At 48.5% G+C, this 23,907-nt stretch overlaps 2 protein-coding genes across 9 annotated transcripts; one reads left to right on the forward strand and one right to left on the reverse strand.

Moving 5' to 3' along the window:
• Positions 1 to 5,969: 5,969 nt before the first annotated feature.
• Gm42323 (predicted gene, 42323) lies at positions 5,970 to 12,954 on the reverse strand. Of its 5 annotated transcripts, XM_030253971.1 has the most exons (4): positions 12,196 to 12,951; positions 11,285 to 11,371; positions 9,433 to 9,488; positions 5,970 to 7,148 (listed from the first exon to the last, which is right to left on the reverse strand). In XM_030253971.1, the coding sequence occupies exons 1-4, from the start codon at positions 12,691 to 12,693 to the stop codon at positions 7,130 to 7,132; spliced, it is 660 nt and encodes a 219-aa protein (XP_030109831.1). In that variant the 5' UTR covers positions 12,694 to 12,951; the 3' UTR covers positions 5,970 to 7,129. The 5 variants fall into 5 exon arrangements, with proteins under 5 accessions (XP_030109831.1, NP_001365632.1, XP_030109829.1 ...); NM_001378703.1 differs by lacking the exon at positions 9,433 to 9,488 and having other exon boundaries at positions 11,285 to 11,357; positions 12,196 to 12,954; XM_030253969.1 differs by lacking the exon at positions 9,433 to 9,488 and having other exon boundaries at positions 12,196 to 12,954.
• Kdf1 (keratinocyte differentiation factor 1) lies at positions 11,829 to 23,886 on the forward strand. 4 transcript variants are annotated; one of them, XM_006539150.4, is made up of 4 exons: positions 11,829 to 12,207; positions 20,836 to 22,105; positions 22,927 to 23,001; positions 23,383 to 23,886. In XM_006539150.4, exons 2-4 carry the CDS (start codon positions 21,070 to 21,072, stop codon positions 23,463 to 23,465), a joined length of 1,194 nt encoding a protein of 397 aa, XP_006539213.1. In that variant the 5' UTR covers positions 11,829 to 12,207; positions 20,836 to 21,069; the 3' UTR covers positions 23,466 to 23,886. The 4 variants fall into 4 exon arrangements, with proteins under 4 accessions (XP_006539213.1, XP_006539214.1, NP_001077385.1 ...); XM_006539151.4 differs by having other exon boundaries at positions 11,829 to 12,148; NM_001083916.1 differs by having other exon boundaries at positions 12,059 to 12,207; positions 21,038 to 22,105.
• The last annotated feature ends 21 nt before the right edge of the window (positions 23,887 to 23,907 follow it).

Here is a 23,907-nt window from a genome sequence, read left to right on the forward strand (position 1 = left end):
TCAAGGAGACCAAATTCTGGCTAAATCTGAAAGGGTCGCAGCAAGAATACCAGATGGAGGAACGTCTACACTGTCTTGCCCCTCTACACGCTGAGGAGACAGAGGCAGGAAGATTTCAGCTGCCAAGGGAGCCTGGCTTTACACCGTGAGTTCCAGTCAGATAAAACTGACTGAGTCACTAGACTCCGGAGAATGAGTATCTGACTTCCAAAACCGTGTTCCCTATGGATCGATCCAACCTGAAAGACAAAAGAAATAAGGCAACGAGGGCCTGAGACGGCTCCAGTAACGTGTTGCACACAAGCCTGACAACCTGAGTTTGAGATGCCCTGCACATACAAGACACCGAGGGAAAAAGAGGACTGATTCCACAAAGCTGTCCCTTACCTCTGCATGTGTGCCATGCGCTCCCCCAACACGCAATAATATCTTATATTAATATGTCTATGTATATATGTATACATATATATTTGTTTTGTTTTTCAGGACAGGGTTTCTCTGTGTAGCCTTCGCTGTCCTGGAACTTACTCTGTAGTCCAGGATGGCCTTGAACTACCTGCCTCTGTGCTGGGATCAATTATGTGTGCCACCAGTGCCTGGCTAATACATATTTTTTAAAAAGAAGAAGAAGACAAGAAGACAAAGAGACGTGAGCCTTGGTAGCTCACATCTATAATCCAGGCATTTAGGAAGATGAGGCAGAAGGAGCTTGAAGCCTGCCTGTTTGATGTGGGGATTTCCAGCCCACCCTGCTAGGTTCTGCATAAGGGATAGAGAAACCTCTAGATGTCCTAGAGTTGTATATTCTTGATAAGCAAAGGTGCAGAAAGGAGTACACAGTGGGCGGGGCCAGTGAGATGGCTCAGTGGACAAAGGCCATTGCTCCAAGCAACTAAACTCCCTGAGTTCAAACTCTGGAGCCCACAAAACAGGAGAAGAGAACAGACTCCTGAAAGAGGTCCTCTGACATTATGTCTGTCATTGCAGTGCACCCCCACAAACACCCCCAAAATAAAAAATAAATAAATAAAAAAGATTTGTCTGGGATGGAGATCTAAGTTCAGTGTGATGTCACCATACAGATGGTACTGAGAGCCAAAGGACAGAATAAATTGCCTTAGGAGAAAGTGTACGGAGGTAAAGGGAACCAGGGAGACAAACACCCGAGATAGCATCGAAGGGAGGTCAGGCTGGTATGCAGACAGCATTACAGAGCATGTGGGAGGGGCTGGGGCATGGTGGCACACATCTACAGCCATGCCAAGGTTGTGGTCAGACTGTACTACAGTGTGGATTCAGGGCCAGCCTGTGCTACCTAGTGAGCCCATGTCTCTAAAACCAAGAATCACAAAACACAACTTGTAGAAAACTGTTCCCAAAGCTTGATGTGGCCTTCTTGAGCACCCGGCGGCTGTGAGTATCTGCCAGAGCCCTGCCCAAGCCTGAAGCCATTACCGCTCCTTCACGAAGAGGAGGGGGATTTGTGAGGCCCTGCCTCCCCCTGAAGATAGTCATTTTCTTCCGTGGCATAGTGGCTTGTAAGTCTCCCTATTCCCATAAATAACCCTTCACAACGGTTACTCCTATAAGCACCCCTCATTAAGCTCACTGGTTTACCAGGCTCTACTGTCTCCTTTGAATAAGTACACATTTGTTCATCTCCCCAAGCAAAGTTCACATAGCAGAAACACACACATGCGCATACAGAGGCTGCCACCACCACCTCCTCCTCCTCCTCCCAGGACTCAGTCTATACAAAGTGCTACTTTGCTTGATAGCCCTAAGCTGTCAAGCACTGCTGGCTCCTGGGCTAGGAGCAAAACCACAGCAAGGGCCAAAGTGGCTTGTAGAGAGCACTGACTGCTGTCCTGTGAGCACTGTCATGAGGAGCCTCCTAGAGGTGACTTTGAACCTGACACCTCATGTGACTGAGAGACAAATTGAGAGCCTAGAAAAGTCCATTCCTTTAGCTCCAAGCTGCCCAGCAAGACAAACCATGTCTGGCCTTATAAGCCTTTCTGTTGCCCGGGGCTCTCAAACTTCACTCTGTCCTCGCCAACTATCATGGCTGCTGGGATCCATACCCACAATCCCTCTGTGTGTCCCCTAATTACTCTTCTTATCTTTTCTTACATGTACCCTGTAAGGACCCAGCATCAATAAGACACAACTCTGGTCCTTTGGCCAGCGATACTGGATCGGCTTCTACATTCTAGACCCTGCCATCTGCCTGAAGTGCTTCGACAGGCAGTTGGTGACGGTGCCAGCCCACAGCTCTACCCCTGCCATCTGCTTTTGGGTCTGGCATTTGCTGCCTCCTCGGAGACTGGCTGAGCCAGCTTTTCTTGACATCTGATGCTGATTCAGACTCTGTCGTGACAGGGGAGCAGAGACCATACTCCGTTCACTTCCCTCCATTTGGCTCCTTGCTTATGTGGCTACAGGCTTGCCATGGTAGCCATGGGTGATAGAAGACCCTGGGAAAGAATAAGACAAGGCTGGGAATTGTACCTAAGGGCTTCTGTTGGCTGGGGTAAAATGCTGTGTCTAGGAGCCCCTTGGTATACCCATGGGATTGGTCAGGCAAAATAACTCAGGGAAAACTTACTTTCTTTCTCTCTCTCTCTCTCCCTCTCTCTCTCTCCCCCTTCCTTCTTTCCTTTCTTTTGTTTTGTCTTTTTGTTGTTTTGTTATTTTTAATTATGCAGGGTCCTATTCTGTAGCCCTGGCTGCCTAGAATTTACTCTGTAAACCAGGCAGACCTCAAATTCCCAGCAATCTGACTGTCTCTACCTCCCAAGTGCGGGGACTGTAGGTGTGTGCATTTTTTTAAAAAGATTTATTATTATATCTAAGTACACTGTACTTAGGTGTGTGCATTTTTTTAAAGATTTATTATTATATCTAAGTACACTGTAGCTGTCTTCAGACACACCAGAAGAGGGCGTCAGATCTCATTACGGATGGTTGTGAGCCATCATGTGGTTGCTGGGATTTGAACTCAGGACCTTCGGAAGAGCAGTCAGTGATCTTAACCGTTGAGCCATCTCTCCAGCCCCCGGTTACAAGATTATTAAGAAAGCAGGACTGAGGCCAGGGAGACAGTTCAGTGGATAAAACACTCCTCATGCAAGCACGAAGCATGAATTTGAACCTTCAGAACGGATGGAAAGCGGAGTGTGTCAGAGGAAAATCAGAGCTGGGGGCTGGAAAGATGGCTCAGCAGTTAAGAGCACTGACTGCTCTTCCAAGAGGTCCAGAGTTTAATTCCCAGCAACCACATGGTGGCACACAGCCATCTATAATGGGGTCTGATGCCCTCTTCTGGTGTGTCTGAAGACAGCTACATTTTCTCATAGATAATAGTGTACACATATATACAATAAACAATTGTTTTTAAAGTAGGTTTTGAAAAAATGTAAGCCAACCAATTTGATCCCTAGCAACTATATAGACCAGGAGTCCACGTACACACTTGTAATCCCAGCACTCTAGAGATGGAGGGAAGCAGCTCAGAAGGTCAAGGTCATTCTCAGCTGCACAGTGACCTTGAAGGTCAGCCCGGGATATGCGAAACCTTGTATCTGCAAAGGAAGGTTGTATTAGCCACTTCTGTGATAAGACACCTTGACCAAAAGCCACTCATGGCAGGGAGACTCTATTCTAGAGTAAGGAGTTGCAGGGCAAGTCCACAGCCATAGTCAAGCATGGCAGAACACGGCAGGCATGGCATCTGGAGCAGGAAGCAGCACACTCACATCTTTTTTTGTGGCGGAAAGATGATGGGACAGGGTCTCCCTCTGAAGCCCTGGCTGACCTGGAACTCACTTTGTAGACCAGGCTGGCCTCAAAGTCTCGGAGATCCACCTGCCTCAGCTTCCCTAGTGTTGAAACTACAAATGTATACCACCATCCCCAGTTTTCATTTTTCTTCTTTAGAACTCTCACCTTTGTTGTGGTTGGTCTGCTGCTGCTCTGTATTCAAGTGCTAAATACTGGCCAGACCCCAAGATCTGGTTGCCCCCAGTGAGGGAGGAGATCCTCATGTATACCAAGTGATGCTATGTAACCTTGCTCCCCAAGTTAATTGGCCAATAAAAGGCTAAAGTCTGTGATTGGGCAATAGATAGTGAGAGGTAGGTGGGTTTTCAGTTACTGGATGGTGGGGGTCACAAGTAGAGAGGTGGAGAGATGGGGAAGAGAGGAGGAAGCCACCATGAGAGGAGATGGACCGTGAGCACACGGCCAGGAGAAACAGCAAGTAACTAGGAGCATATGGCTGAGATGTAAGTCAGAATAGCTCCAATCTGCCCAATCTGGGCTTACAGCTTGTGAATAAAATACCTGGATTGTGTGTCTGTTATGCAGGCTAGCGAGAACAGACCTTTTTCCTTGGCAGCTTCTGCCTGGCCTGCCTGGATGGACTGCACTGCCCTGCTTCTACCTTGCAAGTAAGTAAAAGAAGAACTAACTACTTCAGCACAAGCTCTGCAGGGTGGGGACAGTTGATCTGAGCGGCTGCTCGGTGACTCAGGAGAGGGCAGCATACACACAGGGCCGAAGGGCCAGCACAAAGCAGAGGGTGGGACACACCTCAGCATGCTACTGGAAACAGCACCTAACTTAAACGTATGGATTGACTGGAGAGATGGCTCCGTGGTTGAGGGGAGGTAGTGCCCTTGCAGAGAACTAGAGCTCAGTTCCCAGCACCTATGCTGGTTAGCGACTCAAAACCAGCGGTAAGTCAGGTTCTAGTGTATGCAGTGCTCTCTTCTAGACTCCACAGACACCTGCATTCACACATGCACACGCACACACACACACACAATTTAATTAAAAAAAAATCTCTAAAGCCCGGCGTGGTGGCGCATACCTTTGATCCCAGCACTCGGGAGACAGAGGCAGGCAGATTTCTGAGTTTGAGGCCAGCCTGGTCTACAAAGTGAGTTCCAGGACAGCCAGGGCTACACAGAGAAACCCTGTCTCAAAAACAACAACAACAACAAAAAATCTTTAAAAATGTTTTTTATTTTTTAGATTTTATTTAGGTGTTTGGTGTTTTGCTTACATACATGTACATCTGTGTACAGATGCCCAACAGAGGCCAGAAGAAGGCTTTGGAGTTACAGTTGTGAACAGTCATGTGGGCCCTGGGAATTAAACATGGGTCCTCTGAAACAGCAGCCAGTGCCCGTAACTACTAAACCATCTCTGCAGCCCTTAAAACTATTTATTTAGTTTTATGTGTATGCATGTTTTGCCCACACGTATGTATGTATTTGTTCCACATGTATGCATTGTGCCTGTGAAGGTTAAAATAAGGTACCAAGTTCCCTGGAATTGGAGTTATGAATATTTGTAAGCTGCCATGTGGGGTGCTGAGAACTGAACCCCAATCCTCTGCAAGAGCAACCAGTGCTCTGAACCACAGAATCATCGCTCCAGTCCCAACATTTAAAAAAAGTATATATAAAATAAAATACAACTCATGGAATGTTTATTTCTAGAATTTATTTTGGTTTTGTTTGTTTTGACTGTGTGTGTGTGTGTGTTTTATTTTCTGGGACACTTCTCATTATTTAACCCTGCCTGATCGGGAATGATGAAGACCAGACTGGGCTCAACCTGGCAGCAATCTGCCTGCTTCTGCCTCTTGGATGGATATTCTGGGATTCAAGTGTAAGGCACTACACTGGTCTTTGTTTCTGAAATGTCTCTGTAATGCCATAGTTGGCCACCGGTAACTGAAACTGTAGAAAATGAAGCCGTGGGGGTTGGTGAGATGGCTCAGTGGGTAAGAGCACCCGACTGCTCTTCCAAAGGTCAGGAGTTCAAATTCCAGCAACCACATGGTGGCTCACAACCATCCAATCACGAGATCTGACTCCCTCTTCTGGAGTGTCTGAAGACAGCTACAGTGTACTTACATATAATAAATAAATAAATAAATCTTTAAAAAAAAGAAATTAATTAAAAAAAAAGAAAGAAAATGAAGCCGTGATCAGGGAAAGGCTCCTGTGCCGCCACCCACTACTTTACAGATATTTCAGAGGCACGGAAAGGTTCTGTGGCCTAACCAAATTCACAAACCCAGTAAGTAATAGAGTTGTGCACAGTCCAAAGCCTCTGGCTTCCGAGTTCATCCTGTAAAAAAAAAAGTGCTATCTTAGCCGAAGCTGAGCCCCTCTTCTATGAAAAGTACATTAGTTCAAAGTCTATATTCACACAGCGTGTGGATTGGTGCGCACCCAGAATGCCAACTCAGAGTCCGTGAGCCAACTCTGGGCATTTCCACTGTTGTGTGCTGCCCCCTAGTGCTCCTATGGGAGAATACACCAAGGCAGGCAGCCCTCAAGCGAAGGATGCAGTGAGGCTAACAGAACCTGATTATGGCGCCCATCTACAGTCCCCTGAGCCCCAAAGTGGCTGTGTGTCAGTTTCAAAACAGCCATCCGTGTGTACAGTTGTAATGTGTGTGACTGCTTCACGACCCTGAAACCCAACAGGTCCAACCTAAGTTAATTTAACATCGTTACACCCCCAAGCTCTCTGTCCATCCAGTTGCAGGCGTCAAAGATCTAGATGATCTTTGATACACCTCTCTTCTTGCAGAAGACCACGGACCCAGAAGCCTGAAGTAGAGACCAGAGAAGGTGACTGGAAAAGTATAATCAAACATAGCAGAGCAACAATGGCAAAAACAGAGGACTGATGTCAAAGCTATCGGGCATAAGGTCAAGAGGTACTGCTTACAAAGCCAGGGCCAGGCTGTGACACGGGACAGGAGTGACCCGGTGGGTAGAGGGTGTCCCCAGCATGCTCTGGGCTTGGAGAAAGAAGAAAAGCCATTTCAGTGCTGGAGTGTAGAACGCTTACCTACCATGTGCAAGGCCCCGAGTTTTAGCGCTAATACCAGAAGAAGAAAAAAAAAAGCTTTTAACTAAAACAGAAAAATGTTTTCTGTTAGGGATGTAGCTCGATTGGTAGAGTGCTCACCGGCATGCATGAAGTCCTAGTTTCTATCCCAGCACAGGATAAATCAGGCAGGTCTTGGGGCTGGAGGGGAGGGAGGGGAACCAGGGGTTCAATGTCATCTTCAGGCAATTAGAGAGTTTGAGGCCAGCCTGGGTTATATAAGATTCTGTCTCCTAAACAAACAAACAAACAAACAAACAAACAAACAAACAAACAAACAAACTTGTAAAAACCACTCAAGGAGAAGGGGTGTTAACCTGGATCCTTCACCCCAGAAACCTGTTCCCCTCTCTGTCTTCTTGGACTCTAGGCCAGTGAGCTACTCTGTTGTGCTTTCAGAATGCCATCTTTTGTTTTGTTTGCTTTAACGAGAAGTGAAAATTGAGCATATTCTTGGCTGGGCATTGTGGGGTGGGGTGCACACCTTTAATCACAGCACTCGGGACTGGTCTACAGAGCAAGTTTCAGGACAGACAGAGCTACACAGAGAAACCTTGTCTCAAAAAACAAAACAAGGACTGAGATGGCTCAGAGGGTAAGAGCACTGAATGTTCTTCTGAAGGTCCTGAGTTCAAATCCCAGCAACCACATGGTGGCTCACAACCATCTGTAATGGGATCTGATGCCCTCTTCTGGTGCATCTGAAGTCAGCTACAGTGTACTTATGCATAAATAAATCTTTAAAAAACAAAAAAAAACAAAAATTGTACTTATTATTTTATTTTTGTTTGTTTATTCTCATTTTTTTATGTTTTTTGGCACAGGGTCCCATTGCATAGCTCAGGCTGGATTCAAACTCACCATGGAGCTAGAGATTCAAGTCTGCCCTCAGACTTGAAATCCCTGTCCCCAGCTTTCTGCATACCCGGCTTTTAAGTTATTTTGTCGTGTGTGTGTGTGTGTGTGTGTGTGTGTGTGTGTGTGGTGTGCATGTGTGTATGTGTGCGTGTTTGTGTGTGTAGTGTGGTGTGCATGTGTGTGTGTAGTGTGGTGTACATGTGTGTGTGTGGTGTGCATGTGTGTATGTGTGTGTGTTTGTGTGTGTAGTGTGGTGTGCATGTGTGTGTGTGTGTGTGTGTGTGTGTAGCGTGCTGGAGTGTAGAACTATATCACCTAGGAAACAGGCCTGTGTGCACACAGAGGCCAGAAGAGGAGATTTGAACTAAAGCACTCAGGCTTGTGCAACAAGTGCTGTCACCCTGATCCATCACCCTGGCCCCTTAAAACACTTTGAAGTATCACTTTAACTGCAATAACTCCATTTATAGTACTATACAACCTCTTTTCAAAAATGTTTTCATCACTCCAACAAGAACTGTGTACCTAGGAAGCCATGGCTATCCATGATCTCCAGTCTAGCACTGAGTCCACTCTTTTTGCCTCTGTGAATTTAACTAGTCTTAATATGTTACATACTCATTTTATTTTAGGCAGTACTGGGGATTGAAGTTAGGGCCTGATGCACCAAGGACAGACACTCTACCACTAAGCTATATACACAGACAGTAATATTTCCTATTTGTGAAAACATGCAGTCTTTTTCCTTTCTTATATGCCTTATTTCACTTAACATACATGTCTGCAAGGTTCGTCTATGGTGTGACATGGTGTAAAACAAAAAATGTCTTCCTTTTTATGGCTAAACAATATTTATATATATATATTGCTTACCCAGTCATCTCTCATTGAACTCTTGGGTTGTCTGGTAATGGTGAAAAATGTCACAATGAACAATGAACACTTGTGATAGTTAATCTCAATTGTCAGTTCGATAAGATCTAGAATCGCCTAGGAGACTGTGAGAGACCAGCTAGAGGTCAGGTTAACTGACATGGGAAGACCTGTCGTCCACCAAGGGCGACCCCATTCCCTGGCTGGGACCCTGACCGTGCATTCATTGCTCTCTGCTTCTGGTGGCTATGATGTGACCACCTGTCTCAGGCTGCTTCCATAGCTTCACTATGATGGGCCAAACCCTGGAACTTTAAGCCAAAATAAACCCTTTCTCTCACAAGTTGCTTTTCTCAGTCCCCTGCTTTGTGTTGTTTAAATCACAACAACAGGAAAACAAAACAAACACTCTGTGGGTGAAATGAGATCACACCCTGCTTGTCTGAGACAGAATCTCACTAAATAGCTGAGACTGACCATAAACCCATGATCCTCCTGCCTTAGCCTCCTGAGTATTGGGATTATAGGTATGTGCCCCCTACTCAGTTATCATTCTCATTTGAAAAAATATTGATTTACCTGGGTGTGGTGATGTCCACTTTGAATCCCAATACTTGGGAGGCAGAGGCAGGTAGGTCTCTGAGTGTTTGAGGATAGCCAGGATTACATAGCAAGACCCTGTCTCCGAACAACAGCAGTGACTGGAGAGATAGCTGAACTAAGAGCATACACTGTTCTTCCAGAGGACCTGAGTTTGATTCCCAGCACCCACATCAGGCAGCTCACCATTGCCCGTACCTCCAGCTCCAGGGGATTCTAACACATCTGGCTTCAGTGGGCACCTGCATTCACAAGAGACACAAAATTAAAAACAACTTAAAAGGTTTAAGCCACCACCACTAAAACTCACTCACCCATTGATTTATTCATTTAGGGGCTATGCCATGAAGCTCTTGTGGCAGTCCAAGGACAACTTCTATGGCTCTCTCCTTCAGTGATTGGAACTCAGGACATCAGGCTGCAAGCACCATCACCCACTGAACCATCTCATCTGCCCCACTGAGTCTTGTTTTTTGTTTTATGAAATAGGCTGGAGAAAATGAACTTGCTACTTTTTTATTTTTAGATCAAAGTAGCCCAAATAACAGCAATGTTGTATGATTCAGCCTAATATTGTGCCTAAACACATAGCAATTCTGGTTGGTTTTTGGACTACATGAGAAGGACCCCTATCATATGAACTCCTGGACTGGCCTTTCGTACTGTGTTCCACTAGCACAGTAAGCCATACTTCCGGCCTCCATTTGTTTCCTACGCTCTATAAAGTGCTTGAACTTTCTGCACTTCTGTATCTCCTGTCAGTGGTGTTTGTATTTCCTTTTTGAGGCCATCATGAACAATTGTTCTTGGTTGGTTGGTTGGTTGGTTGGTTTGGCTTTTCAGTCTCCTATAGCCCAGGATGGCTTTGAACTCCTGATCTTCCTGCCTCCACCGTCCAAGTGCTGGGATGACAGACGGTGGCAGCACACCTTGCTGAAGAGTTTCTTTTCTTTCTCTCTTTTTTTCCTTCGGTTTTTGAAACAGGGTATCTCTGGGTAGCCATGGCTGTCCAGGAACTCATCCTGTAGACCAGCCTGACCTCGAACTCACAGAGATCCATTTGTCTCTGCCTCCTGAGTGCCAGGATTAAAGGTGTGCACACCTGGCTGAACGGGTCTCTACCAGTCCCGTACACGGCATTGCAAGAGCGTCTCACGAATGTGCCCTAGAACAGGCCTTGCTAGGCTTAGAGTTTGCAGAAGTGCCACTGTACACAAGGTGGCTCATTTTCTGAATTCCAAAGGGGAATATGGTGTACCCCTTGTCCATCCTTGCCCCAGAAGGAAGTGTGATAGACTGTGGGAAGTTCTGCCACTGGGCCTTTGCTGGGAACTTGCCACAGGGATCTCTCCCAAACCTGTCATTTCCATGTGTGACCTTCTTTGTCCTCCCCAGTTGACAGAGGTACCTTTTAAAATTGTTTGTTTGTTTACTTATTTATTTACTTATTTATTTATTTATTGGTTTTTTTTGAGACAGGGTTTCTCTGTGTATCCCTGGCTGTCCTGGAACTCACTTTGTAGACCAGGCTGGCCTCAAACTCAGAAATCTGCCTGCCTCTGCCTCCCAAGTGCTGGGATTAAAGGTGTGTGCCACCATGCCCCTCATGGTTTTTTTTGTTTGTTTGTTTGTTTTTTTGAGATGGGGTCTCTCTACATAGTCCTGCCAATCCTGGAACTCACTCTGTAGACCAGGCTGGCCTGGAACTCACAGAGGTCCACCTTACTGCCTCCAAAGAGCTGGGATTAAAGGCATGTGCCACCACATCTGGCTAGAGAGGTCTATATCTACAGAGGGGACACTGGAAAATGGAAAGTGACTTGCTCCCATGTCAAACAGTTCAAAAAGAGCAAGAAAGACATCAGGGACTATGTTGGCTGTGGAGGCGCATGCCTGTGATCCCAGCACTCCATAGATAAGAGGAGCAAGTCTTCAAGGGCAGCCTTGGCTACATAGGGAGCTAGAGGCCAGCCTGGGGTACATGAGACTTTGTCTCAGAAAACTTGAACAATCTACGGCTGCACCCCTGGGAACATACCTGATCTAGGCTGATCTTGACTCGAAGCAGGACAGGATATGGCTGGTCTTCCCAGGATCTTGTATTGGAAGACCTAGGTAAGAGGAGCTGAAGAGAGAGTTCTGCCTCAGAGAGCACTGGCTGCTCTTCAAAGTTCCAAGGTCCCCAGTTCGACTCTCAAGTGCTCACATAACAGCTCACAACCCTCTGTAACTCCAGTTCCAGGGCATCCCATGCCCTCCTCTGCTCCCTTACCTGTGGGCACAAGGCACGCAAGTGGTGCATGGATGTACAAGCAGGCAAGACATTCATACATATAAAAACATTTAATGTAAAAAAAGAGAAACCTAAATAAGTGAATATGTAGACAGACAGATAGATAGACAAGAGATCATTGCCTAGCTATTCAAACAGTGAAGAATATTTACTAAGCAGTTGGTATGTGCCAGGCGCTGTACTAGGGAAACAAGACCAGACCTTACCCTCAAGGTCAGAGGCTAAAAGGAGGAGACAAAAGACAGGAAAGCAACAGTCTGCTGGGAACTATAATAAAGAGTCCAGAGAACTGTTCCACATGACAGAGCTAGGGACTCAGGGGCCCGGACGGCTTCCCAGGAGGCATGCATGCCCTTTAAGTAGGAGCTTTGCGGCCCGGTAGGCGCCCCATGGGCTCTCCGATACTTCCAGGACACTGGACTATAGAGCAGAGAGGGGACCTAAGCACTGTTGCCCGATGATGGCCCCTCTCAGGGCCTCACTCTCCTGGCTGGGCCGGAGCTGGGCGGGGCCTCGGCCAGGTGCGCGGCGGCGCTCGGCGGAGGCAGGAAGTGTGTCCCCAGCGGCGCCCCGTGCCGCGCTCCCGCGAGACGCTTACCTGCGACCCAGGTGAGTGCCGAGGGGGGCGGGGGAAGGGCCGAGCGGAGGCGGCTCACCTGGCTGGGCAGGTAAGGCCGGCGCGGGTCCGCGGGGGCGCGGGGCGGTGCAGCCCCGGGTGGGTGACCCTGGAGGCCGCGCCTGGACGGCGGCGGGGCGCGGGCCCTGCTCCTCGGGCCCCGACGTCCACTTCCGGGGTGCGCGGGGCCCGGCCGGAGCGGCCCGAACGGGCGCAGGGCTGGGCTGGGCTGGGCGGGCCGAGAGGCCCCTGGGGTGCTAGGACCCAGCACCGTGCGTGGAACAGCGTCGGGAGTCGCGGGCCACGGCGCTGGTGGCAAGCGAGGCGGTGCGCGCCCCGACGGCAACGCGAGCCCTGCCGCCTGGACGCGCGCGGCTCCTGCTTGCAGATGAGACAGTGGCTGGGGCTGTGCCAGGGGGGTGCACAGTACCCTGCGCCCGAGCTGAGCAGAGCTGAGCGCGGCTCGCTGACCATACGTTTGCCTGGACAGAGGCTGCTGCAGCCGGCTCGTCCTGGGGACACAGGGAGGAGGGCCCATGGAGAGCCCCCGAGTCTGTCTGTCTGTCCGTCTGTCTCTGTGTTTTGTGGGGACTGTCGGAAAGGCGAAGGCAGTGAGAAATCAGAGAATCCTGGGGCCATCAGACCTTGAGGCATCCTTGCGATGCCTTCGAACGCTGCCAAGTTAGAGAATGCCAAGAGTGTGTCTTCCCAGGCTTTTGCTAAACACGGAGCTCCACCCCCAACCCCCATACCTCCGTAGAGGGTTAGAAGGACATTAATCTCTCCTCTTTTGAGAGATGAGGTTTTCCATTTTTATTTTACGTCACATTGGTTTATTATTTACTTATATTTAAGTTAATTTAATATATATTTTGTTTTGCTTTTTGAGATAGGGTCTCATATGGCCCAGGCTAGGCCCAATATTCAGCCAAGGATGACTCTGAAGTCCTCATCATCTCATCGTGTCTTGTGCTGGAATTACAGACGTGGGCCACCTCACTACTCTAAGATGAACCTATTTAAAGATGAGGAAGCTGGGTCCAAGACTCTTGTCCCAGGCCAAAATTGAGGCAAAAATTGGTCCCACTAAATTAAGTGAGCAGTGTCACTGGGTTGTCAGGAGGGATGGACCAGGGACAATCGTGGGAAAAGGAAGGTGTAGATGGATGGTTTGAAGGGACGCTCATGCAAGGCACTATTCATACCACAAACAGGAAGGCTGACTGCTTGGTTGTTTAAGTTTCAGACAGGGTCTCTCTCTTGGGTAGCCCAGGCTGATCTTGAACTCAAAGAATCTGCCTGGCTCAGCCTTTCTAGTTCTGAAATTACCTGAGGGAGCCACCAAGAGCAGAGTACCTGGGGTGAAGAGCCTGGCCTGCCCCGCAGCAAATCTTGTTCCTTCCCAGCCTGCTGACTTACTTGATCTCTCCTCTCTGTTCTCTGAGCTTCCGATTCCTGAACTGTACAGTGACAGTAAATAATTCACGTGGCAGTTGTAAGGACTGAATAACGTGGAAGAGCTCTGGCTAGAGCCGGTTTCTAGCCCATTCACTGCCGTCTCCTCAGTGCTAAGCACAGTGCTGGCCCGTGGACAGTGTAATGAACAGTAGCAGTCCTAAGCCGTCGGTGGTGGGGAGAGAAACACTGACCCATGATACTCCTACAGACCCACAGACAATCATTGTGGGGGGTCCGAGGACAGATGGTAGGACTGTAGATGCAAGCCCTCCAGAGGTGCCAGCTCATGCTGGCAGCTTTAACTGGCCCTTTCCTCACAAGTCCACAGATGGGATGGGATAGTAGAGGAATCCTCTTGAGAACTTGGGCAAGGAGTGGGGGAGGGTCTGAGGACAGGCCAACTGGGTACAAAGAAGAGTGTGCTTGTGGGGGCCTGAGGCTATAGCTCTATTGATAGACACTTAGCGTGCATTAGACCCTGAGTTAGATCCCCAGCTATGCATAAACCAGCACTTGTGAAGGCAGGAGAATGAATCAGTGGGTCAGTCCTAGTCCCAGCTACATTGTGAGTTTGAGGCCAGCCAGGGGTACATAAGAGCCTATCTTAAGAAACAAGTGTGACTTTGGACAACTTACTTAACTTTTGTGCTTCAGTAGAGTGGGATAATACCTAGAAGGCCTTGAGAATTAATAGATTTATTACAGGCAACATGGTTAAAGTAATGTAAGCTGTCCACAGTCACTTGCACTAGAGGGGAACTCTCCTGAGGTGAGCTAGTCTGTTTTACCACTTTGTCCATAGAGTGTAGGGTGCACAGTAGGTCCTCAGTATTTGTTAAATGACGGAATGAATTCATGTCCAAACTCACATTTAATCAAATCAGAGCAAACATTTAGTTATCTCCCTCTGGATTGTGAAGAACATTTTTTTGTTGTAATGGGGTCTTGCTATATAGTATGTGTTCATCTCAAAGTATGATCCTCCTGCCTCAGCCTTTGTGGTACTAGGATAACTGCTGTGTGCCACCACATTCAATTGTGAAGAACTTTAAAGTCACTTCATACAATTTGTTTATATACTTTTTTTTTTTAAACAGAGCAGTAGATTGGGAGGTATTCAGAGGGAGATTGCCTCCTTCCGTTTATACACTTCCTAAGATGGCATCCTCCCACACAGGCACACACTGCTCCCTGGGACTGCTAGTTCCTGCTCTGATCCGCCTAGAGTCTAAGTCCTTTGTCTCTTCCCCTACCATAAAGTCACATGGAGTGTGTTTGTGCCATGATAGTACCTTCTAAAACTGGCCCTATTCTAGGCTTAGAGGCAGGAAGGGGGAGATAGGCTTATCCTAATACAGTAGGTACAAGGCAGACCCAATCATCAAGAGATCTCAGCAGAGGGTACAGAGAGAGGGGTTCCCATTTGTCTAGAGGCCCTTGAGGTCCTTGGAGAAGGAAAGCTGAGTGGGCCCCAAAGAAGACTAAAGTTTCAGGAAGAAAGGATCCTGTGTCCTCATCCAGCACGACGACTAGCCTTGTCTCTCCGGGAGCTGTCTAGGCACGTGCTGACTGGCTGGTTTAAACCACTGAAGTTCACACTTCCGATGTGTGTCTCTCTACCCCTAAGAACTATAGTGTCTGATTCCTAAGCAGTGGCACCAGGCTATTTTGTTTCTCATAGAAATATATCTGGGGTTGGATAGACGGTTCAGCTAGCACACCTTTAGTTCTAGCACTCAGGAAGTAAAGTCAGGTAGATTTCCGAGTTCAAGGCCTGCCTAATCAGCTTAGCAAGTTCTAGAACAGCTAGGGCTACATAGTGAGACCCTATCTCAAATACGTACATATGTCTGTCTGTACCTACATACATACATACATACAGCTGGGTATAAATCCTAGCACTCAGGTGGACCTGACCACAGCCTGGTCTACAGAGTGAGTTCATTCCAGGACAGCCAGGGCTACAAGGAGAAACCCTGTCTTGAAAAACCAAAATAAATATAAAATTGGATATACTACATATAAATATATAATGTATATATATATTTCTGTTTGCACTGGTTATCCCCACTTTTCCTCCTGATCCTTGGCTCTCTGCAGACCACACTGGATGACTAGTCTCTGAAGCCAGGCTGTCTGCCCTCTCCCCAAGGTCACATCCCAGTATGTTTGAGGCAAGAATACTTCACCATGTATCCTTCCTCTATTTGATGTCACTTCATCTCACTGTTGGTGACATTGCCTTTGATTATTTGCCTAATGCAGCACCTGGGAGATCTCTCTAGCCTTGTGGGGCTTAAATCTGTCACTGGCTGCAGCAAATAGCAGAGGTCAGGGCAGGAGTTCTGGTGGTATTTGCTGTTTGTGGAGAGTGGCACTGTTTTGCCCAAGGCAAACAATATATTGTTACTTTGTTGTTGTTTTTGAGCCGAGGTTTCTCTGTGTGACCCTGGCTGGCCTGGAACTTACTCTGTAGACTAGGCTGGCCTTGAGCTCAGAGATCCATCCACCTGCTTCTGCCTCCCAAGTGCTGGGATCAAAGATGTCCACCACCACTGCCGGCCCTAGGCACACAATTTAAAAGGACCAGAATGGGAGCTGGTGGCCGCAGCTTTGTTCCTTTCATGCTACTCTCTAGCCCCTTAGGACTCTGTGATTAGACCAGGTTCTAAGGATAAAGGGTCAGCATCTCAAAACACCAGCTAACGGGCTGCAGAGATGGCTCAGCAGTTAAAAGCCTGGCTGCTCTTCCAGAACACCTGAGTTCCATTTCCAGCACCCACATAGTGGCTCAAAATACAGGCTAAGGACAGTTACTGCCCAGCCAAGGCTCCACTGTGGTTAAGGCTCTCCTGAGCATGGGACTGCATCATCCCTCAGGGTTCCTCAATAGCTCATCTGAGATCAGATGCTCCTTCAGGTCCCACATGCTTCAACCTGGGAGGTGTAGGTTCTTTTGAGATAGTAGATAGCCCTGGACCCTCAACATAGACCAGATTGTCCTCCAACTCTCAGAGATCATTTGGCTTCCCCCACACTGGCATTAGAATTGTGAGTCGCCATGTTTGCTGCCTGGGCAGCTGGGTTTGGTTTGTTTGTTTGTTTGTTTGTTTGTTTGTTTGTGATAAGATCTCATGAACTGGCCTGGCTGGCCTAGAACTAACTTAGTAGTGCAGGATGACCCAGAACTCTTAATCTCCCAAGTGCTAAGTTTTCAGACAGGCCTAAAGCCTTGGAAAACTGGACCACCACGTTCATTTATCGTTGCTTTTCTTGCCTGACTCATGGTCAGGCTCAGTGTTCATCAGTGGGAAAAAGTCCTGGGTCCAGGATTCCTAGCAAACAAATCAAAAGAGGAATAAAGATTAACATTACTATTTTAAGGAAGGGTGTTTTCTTCTTTATTGCTTTTTATGTATTTTGTGTGTATGTCTGCGCTTGAAGGTACACACTTGTGGAAATCTGAGGACAACTTTTGAGAGTTGGTTCTCACCTTCCACCTCTCTGGAGCAGGGTCTCTCGTTTCTGCTGCTGTGTTGTGTCGTGGTGTGTGCTCCAGGCTGGCTGGCCTGTGAGCCTTCAGGCAGTTCGTTCTCCCTGCCTGCTCTCTCAGCGTAGGAATGCTGGGATTACAGGTGCTCATTACCACATCCGTCTCTGTGGGTTCTCTTGTGGGTCATGCTTTTACCCACTGAGCCATCTCTCTAGTCTATGAAGATTATTTTTGTGGCAAGGAACCAAAAGGGCTTGGTTTTCCCAGGCAAGGTCATATACTCCTTTAATCCCAGTACTTGAGAAGGGAGTTAGGAGGGCCAGGAGTGTAGGAGTAGCTTGGGCTCCTTAGCAAATTTAAGCCAAACGGACTACATGAGACCCTCTTATCTTGACAAAACACATCTTCTCTCTGCAAATAGAGAGAGAAACCTGCTTGATGGTAAATGTTTCTAGGAGGGAAAATCTGAATAAGATGAGCGACCCATTCATTCCCATATCTTGGATGAAGGGTATGAAGGGAGGATCATGGTGATGGTCTTGGCCAGTCAGACAGAAAGGTATCTGTGAGCAGATGTCTTAGGAAGAAGGTGGAGCAAGTCTCAGAAGCAAGGTCTCTGGAGAGCTTTCCTTGTTTGTTGTAAAATGTACATTAAAATTACCATTTTAATATCTGCGTGCCATTTTTTAGCACACCATTCTGTGGCATTAAATACATCGATGCCAATTCCAGAGCTGTGATATGACATGACACTGTCTCCAGCTGAAATTGTGTGCTCGCTCAACATAACACCCATGGTCCTAAGCCTCAGCCCCTGGCACCCACCATACCACTGTTCTCAGTCTGTTAAATTCTCAGCTCTGGATATTCCATGTAAGCCAAACAGCAGAATATTTGTTCTTTCTCTGTAGCTTACTTCATTCAGAATGTCTTCAAAGTTCATCCCTGATGTTTTGTTGGTTTTTTTGTGAGATGAGGTTTCACTGTGTAACCCCGGAACTCACAAGATCTGCCTGCCTCTGCCTCCTGAGTGCTGGGAGTAAAGGCGTGCCACCACTGCCCAGCTAAGTTAATCCAGGTCTAAACACAAAAGAACTTCGTGTTTCTAAAGGAAGGGCTAAATGATATCCATCATATGATATTCCATTTTTCGGAATCCACTTATTCATTGATGTACTTTTTAAGTTTTTAACCTTTTTTTTCTTTTCTTTTTGAAAGTTTATTTATTTCATGTATGTGAGCACACTGTAGCTGTCTTCAGACACACCAGAAGAGGGCATCAGAACCCATTACAGATGGTTGTGAGCCACCATGTGGTTGCTGGGAATTGAACTCAGGACCTTCGTAAGAGCAGTCAGTGCTCTTAACCTCTGAGTCATTTCTCCAGCCCTTTTCTTTTCTTTTTATTTCAGTGTAATATTTTTGTGGGTTACTTGTTAATTCACATATTGAACCCTGATCACACTCACTTCCCAGTCCTCCTGGGTCTGCACTCCTACCCTTGTGACACACACACACACACACACACACACACACACACACACACACACACACACACACACCCGCAAAAGAAGAAAACCACAAGCTCAGTGTGTGTTGCCCATGCACTCACTGGAACATGGGCAAACTCCTATTGACCTGCCCCTTAGCGAAAACTGAGTCCTTCCCTTCCTGCATTCCCTCCGGAAGCCATCAGCTGTGGAGAGCTACACTTCAGCATCCTTATCACGATTTTTAAGAGTTCTTGCCGGGCAGTGGTGGCGCACGCCTTTAATCCCAGCACTTGGGAGGCAGATTTCTGAGTTCGAGGCCAGCCTGGTCTACAGAGTGAGTTTCAGGACTATACAGAGAAACCCTGTCTCAAACATCCCCCGCCCACAAAAAAGTTCTCATTGATTTAAACTTTGTCACTTTATGTGCATGAATGTTTTGCCTGCATTTGTGTCTACCCACCATGTTCATGTAGTGCTTGTGATAGTCAGAAGAGGGAGGGCATCAGATCTTTTTGGATTGCAGGTACGTGTGGTTGTTAGTGGCCATGTGGGTGCTGGGAATCAAACCCTGGTCCTCTGGAAGGCCGACAGTTCTTAACTGCTAAGCCATCTCTCCAGCTCCCCATTGATAAAGTTTTGGGTTGTTCTCACTTTATGGTTATTGCAGATAATGCTATCATGAACACAGACATACAAATGTCTGATTTAAGTAGAAATTTTCAGTTCTCTTGGGTATTTACCAAGGAGTGAATTTGCTGGATCAAATAGTAATTTTGAGGGTTTGGGGGATTTTTTGGGGGGGGTTTTCCAAGACAGGGTTTCTCTGTGTAGCCCTGGCTGTCCTGGAACCCACTTTGTAGACCAGGCTGGCCTTGAACTTAGAAATCCGCCTGCCTCTGCCTCCCGAGTGCTGGGATTAAAGGCGTGCACCACCACTGCCTGGCTCCCAACAGAGATTTTATTTACTTTTCTGTATATTAATGTATGTGTGCACATGCCCTCTATGCCCACAGAGACCAGAAGAGAGCACTGGATCCTCTAAGGCTGGAGATAAAGGGTTATAAGCTGCTGCGTAGGAGCCGATGTCCTCTGGAAAGAGCAGCCAGTGCTCTTAACTGTGAGCCCTTTTTCCAGCCCCCAGATACACACCATGTTTTACAAATAATAAGGGCTGAAAAGATAGCTCAGCGGTTAAGATCACTGGTTGCTCTTCCAGAGGACCAAGATTCAATTCCCAGCACCCACAGGTGGCTCACAGCTGTCTGTAACTCCAGCACCCACAGGTGGCTCACAGCTGTCTGTAACTCCAGCACCCACAGGTGGCTCACAGCTGTCTGTAACTCCAGCACCCACAGGTGGCTCACAGCTGTCTGTAACTCCAGCGCCCACAGGTGGCTCACAGCTGTCTGTAACTCCACTGCCAGGAGCTCCTTTAACCCTCCTCTGACCTCCGTGGGCACTAGGCATGTGTGTGGTGCACATACATATGTAAGCAAAATGCTCATACACATAAAACAAATCTAAAATTAAAAAATATGTGTAATGTATATGTATGCGGAGTGGAGAGAAGTTCTGCGTGTGAGTGCCCTATGAGCAGACGAGGCGTCCCTGGAGCCAGAGTTACAGGTGCTTATGAGCCTGCCAGGCAGTGGTACACTTTTTTTTTTTAAGATTTATTTATTTATTATTATATTTATAAGTACACTGTAGTTGTCTTCAGACACACCAGAAGAGGGAGTCAGATCTCATTATGGGTTGTTGTGAGCCACCACGTGGTTGCTGGGATTTGAACTCAGGACCTTCAGAAGAGCAGTCAGTGCTCTTAACCACTGAGCCATCTCTCCAGCCCCAGTGGTACACATTCTTAATTGCTGAGCCAGCCAGCCTGCCTGTTTTTTTGTTTTTTTGTTTGTTTGAGGCAGGGTTTCTCTGTGCAGTCCTGCCTGTCCTGGAACTCACTTTGTAGACCAGGCTGGCCTTGAACTCAGAAATCTGCCTGCCTCTGCCTCCCAAGTGCTGGGATTAAGGGTGTGCGCCACCACTACCCGGCTGTTTTGCTGTTGTTGTTGTTTGTTTGCAGTGCTGGGGATGAACTTGGGGCCTCATTCATGCTATGTAGGCTATATTCCCAACCCGTATGCTTCAGTTTTGAAGAACTTCTGTTTCCCATAATACCAACATCATTTCACATCTTCCCTGACACTTGTAATTTTCTATGTTTTGTTTTCAATAATAGCCATTCATTGAGAAGTCCAGGAGATTTTAAAGCCTAAGTTAGACCACAAAGAGAACTTTCTCTTTGGGACAAGAAGCGCTCGACGTTTGCAAGGGTTTCCGGGATGCTTCATCCGTCCTCATCACAGGCTTCCCAGAAGTCTAAGGCTTCTCAGGTCAGCCCAGGAGCTTGTCCCTGACCTCCTCCTGGCTTCTCCCTGCAGGTGCCTGGCTGCAGCAAGCCATGCTCTGAGCCATGCCCAGGCCGGGACAGCCCCGCCCATCATCTGGGCCTCCACGCTTGGGGCCCTGGGAGAGGCCATCAGAGTTATGCCTGGAAACGAACGATGAGCGCTCCCAGCCCCCACCGGGCCGTCGCACCAGGAGGCCAGACCCTAAGGACCCTGGCCACCACGGGCCAGAGAGTATCACCTTCATTTCAGGCTCTGCAGAACCAGCCAACGAGCCCCCAACCTGCTGCCTCCTCTGGCGCCCCTGGGGTTGGGACTGGTGTAGGGCTGCCTTCTGCTTCCGACGCTGCAGGGATTGCCTGCAGCGCTGTGGGGCTTGTGTGCGGGGCTGCAGCCCCTGCTTGTCTGCCGGAGACCCCATTGAAGGGTCTGCCGAAGCCGCCTGGGCCAAGGAACACAATGGTGTGCCCCCCAGCCCAGACCGTGCACCCCCCAGCCGCCGGGATGGCCAGAGGCTCAAGACAAGCATGGGCAGCAGCTTCAGCTACCCTGATGTTAAGCTCAAAGGCATCCCTGTCTACCCCTACCGCCATGCCACCTCCCCAGTCCCTGACGTGGACTCCTGCTGCAAGGAGCCCCTGGCCGAGCCTCCTCCCACGCGGCACAGCTTGCCTAGCACCTTCACCAACAGCCCCCGCGGCTCTGAGGAGTACTACTCCTTCCATGAATCGGACCTGGACCTGCCTGAGATGGGCAGTGGCTCCATGTCGAGCCGGGAGATCGACGTGCTTATTTTCAAGAAGCTGACAGAGCTGTTCAGCGTGCACCAGATTGACGAGCTGGCCAAGTGCACATCGGACACCGTGTTCCTGGAGAAGACCAGCAAGATCTCAGACCTGATCAGCAGCATCACGCAGGACTACCACCTGGATGAGCAAGACGCCGAGGGCCGCCTGGTGCGGGGCATCATCCGTATTAGTACCCGCAAAAGCCGCTCCCGCCCACAGACCTCCGAGGGGCGCTCAGCCCGCTCTACTGCCCCTGCTGCTGCCCCCGACAGTGGCCATGAGACCATGCTGGGCTCTGGCCTCAGCCAGGACGGTAGGTGGGCCTGAGTAGGGAAGTTCTAGCTACAGGAGAAGGATTGGGCTTTGTGGGGCTTCCCCTTAGCCAGCTGGCACTTCTCTTAAACAATCGGGTCTGTAAACGCCTCTACCCTATGACTAACTGGCAGAGCAGCTCCCGGGTCTGGCCTTAATAAGGGCCCAAAGCACAAGGATTTGGCTAGTCACAAGGGTTCCTCAGAATTCCAGAGGCTGGGAAAAAGGTCTCTCAAGAGTTCCAGGACAGGATGGGGTAGAGACCTTGTCTTTAAGAAAAATACACACTGCTGGGCAGTGGTGGCACATGCCTTTAATCCCAGCACTTGGGAGGCAGAGGCAGGCAGATTTCTGAGTTTGAGGCCACCCTGGTCTACAGAGTGAATTCCAAGATAGCCAGGGCTACACAACAGAAAAAAAAAAAAGGAAAGAAAAACACACACTAGCCACATATAAGAATTTGTACCACTGATCTGACCTAGTCAAACAGGCATGCACCTGCCTATACATATACACCCAGTCTTTTTTTTTTTTTTTTTTTTTTTGGCTTTCGAGACAGGGTTTCTCTGTGTATCCTTGGCTGTCCTGGAATTCACTCTGTAAACCAGGCTGGCCTCGAACTCAGAAACCCGCCTGTCTCTGCCTCCCAAGTACTGGGATTAAAGGCATGTGCCACCACGGCCCGGCTGCACACCCAGTCTTAAACCTGCTTCTCTACGCTTTTGTACAGTAAGCACCCTTCTTCACTGAGCTGCAATAGGGACAGGGACTGAGCTGTATAAAAGAACACACTAATGACCATTCTTTATACTTCCTCCCTAGAGCTGACAGTCCAGATCTCCCAGGAGACAACCGCAGATGCCATCGCCAGGAAACTGAGGCCGTATGGAGCCCCAGGTGTGGTCCTGACCTGACCAGAGGGTGGGAACTACACTGGGTGCCCTTCAGATGACCTTCCAGCTTCTTTTGGGGGTGGGTGAGGATGGGATCAGAAGTGGCCGAGCAACTGTGTACCCACTGCAACTGTGGAAGCTGGCTTGAATTGAGGTTCCTAGAATACAGCTAGAATTGATCTGGGGAGTAAGGTGGCCATCCAGCCTGCATCTACAAGAGCTCCCTGTATGATTTCTACTGCTGTCTCTAGGAGCAAGGTCCTTACCCTTTTACACACAACACTGCAGTTTATACATCAAGAGTGGGTTGCCAGGCTTCTCCCTGGCTATAGCCCCGGGATGAGCTCCTTGCCCTCTCTGAGCCTCTGCTTCCTCCTCCAACCAGGGTACCCAGCCAGCCAAGACTCATCATTCCAGGGCACGGACACAGACTCTTCAGGGGCACCCCTGCTGCAGGTGTACTGCTAACCCCTACTGGCCCAGCAGTCACGGCCTCTCCTGGAAGAAGCATAGCCAGCGGAGGAGAGGAACCAGGACCTCTGTGTGGGGCCGCCTCTGAGCCCAGAAGCAGTGACCTCTCTGGCTTCTGCTTTTGTTGAATCCCCTTAGACCACATACATTTCACAGGGCCATGGTGCCCATACCCCCTTCCAGCTGGCCTGACTGCTGGCTGGGCCTCTTCTGCGGCCTGAAAGCAAAGCCTTGGAAGTAGCTTCCCAGTTCCACTCCCATGACACCCTAAGCAATTATGGGGACTAAGTAGGTTGGGTTGGGGACAGCATGGCCTCTGTGATTCTGTGGGCAGTGCCCACTTGCTATATTGATAAGCAGTTCATATTGATTATTGGCTATTCTATACTGTTAACATGACCCTAGTTGCAAGCACATACACCTGCCTGGTCATCAGTTA

Source organism: Mus musculus, chromosome 4 (genome assembly GCF_000001635.26).
Source record: "Mus musculus strain C57BL/6J chromosome 4, GRCm38.p6 C57BL/6J".
Taxonomy (NCBI): Eukaryota; Metazoa; Chordata; class Mammalia; order Rodentia; family Muridae; genus Mus; species Mus musculus.

Excerpts from the sequence above, each read along its gene's own strand:
- Gm42323 (NM_001378703.1), bottom strand. The coding sequence starts at position 12,905 with ATGGGGGTTGGGGGTGGAGCTCCGTGTTTAGCAAAAGCCTGGGAAGAC. Across the intron at positions 11,358-12,195 it reads GGCCTTACCTGCCCAGCCAG|GTCTTCCAATACAAGATCCT; the intron begins GTGAGCCGCCTC and ends CCTCTTACCTAG. Across the intron at positions 7,149-11,284 it reads TCAAGATCAGCCTAGATCAG|GAGACAGAATCTTATATAAC; the intron begins GTATGTTCCCAG and ends TTGTTTGTTTAG.
- Kdf1 (XM_006539150.4), top strand. The coding sequence starts at position 21,070 with ATGCCCAGGCCGGGACAGCCCCGCCCATCATCTGGGCCTCCACGCTTG. Across the intron at positions 22,106-22,926 it reads CTCTGGCCTCAGCCAGGACG|AGCTGACAGTCCAGATCTCC; the intron begins GTAGGTGGGCCT and ends CTTCCTCCCTAG. Across the intron at positions 23,002-23,382 it reads GAGGCCGTATGGAGCCCCAG|GGTACCCAGCCAGCCAAGAC; the intron begins GTGTGGTCCTGA and ends TCCTCCAACCAG.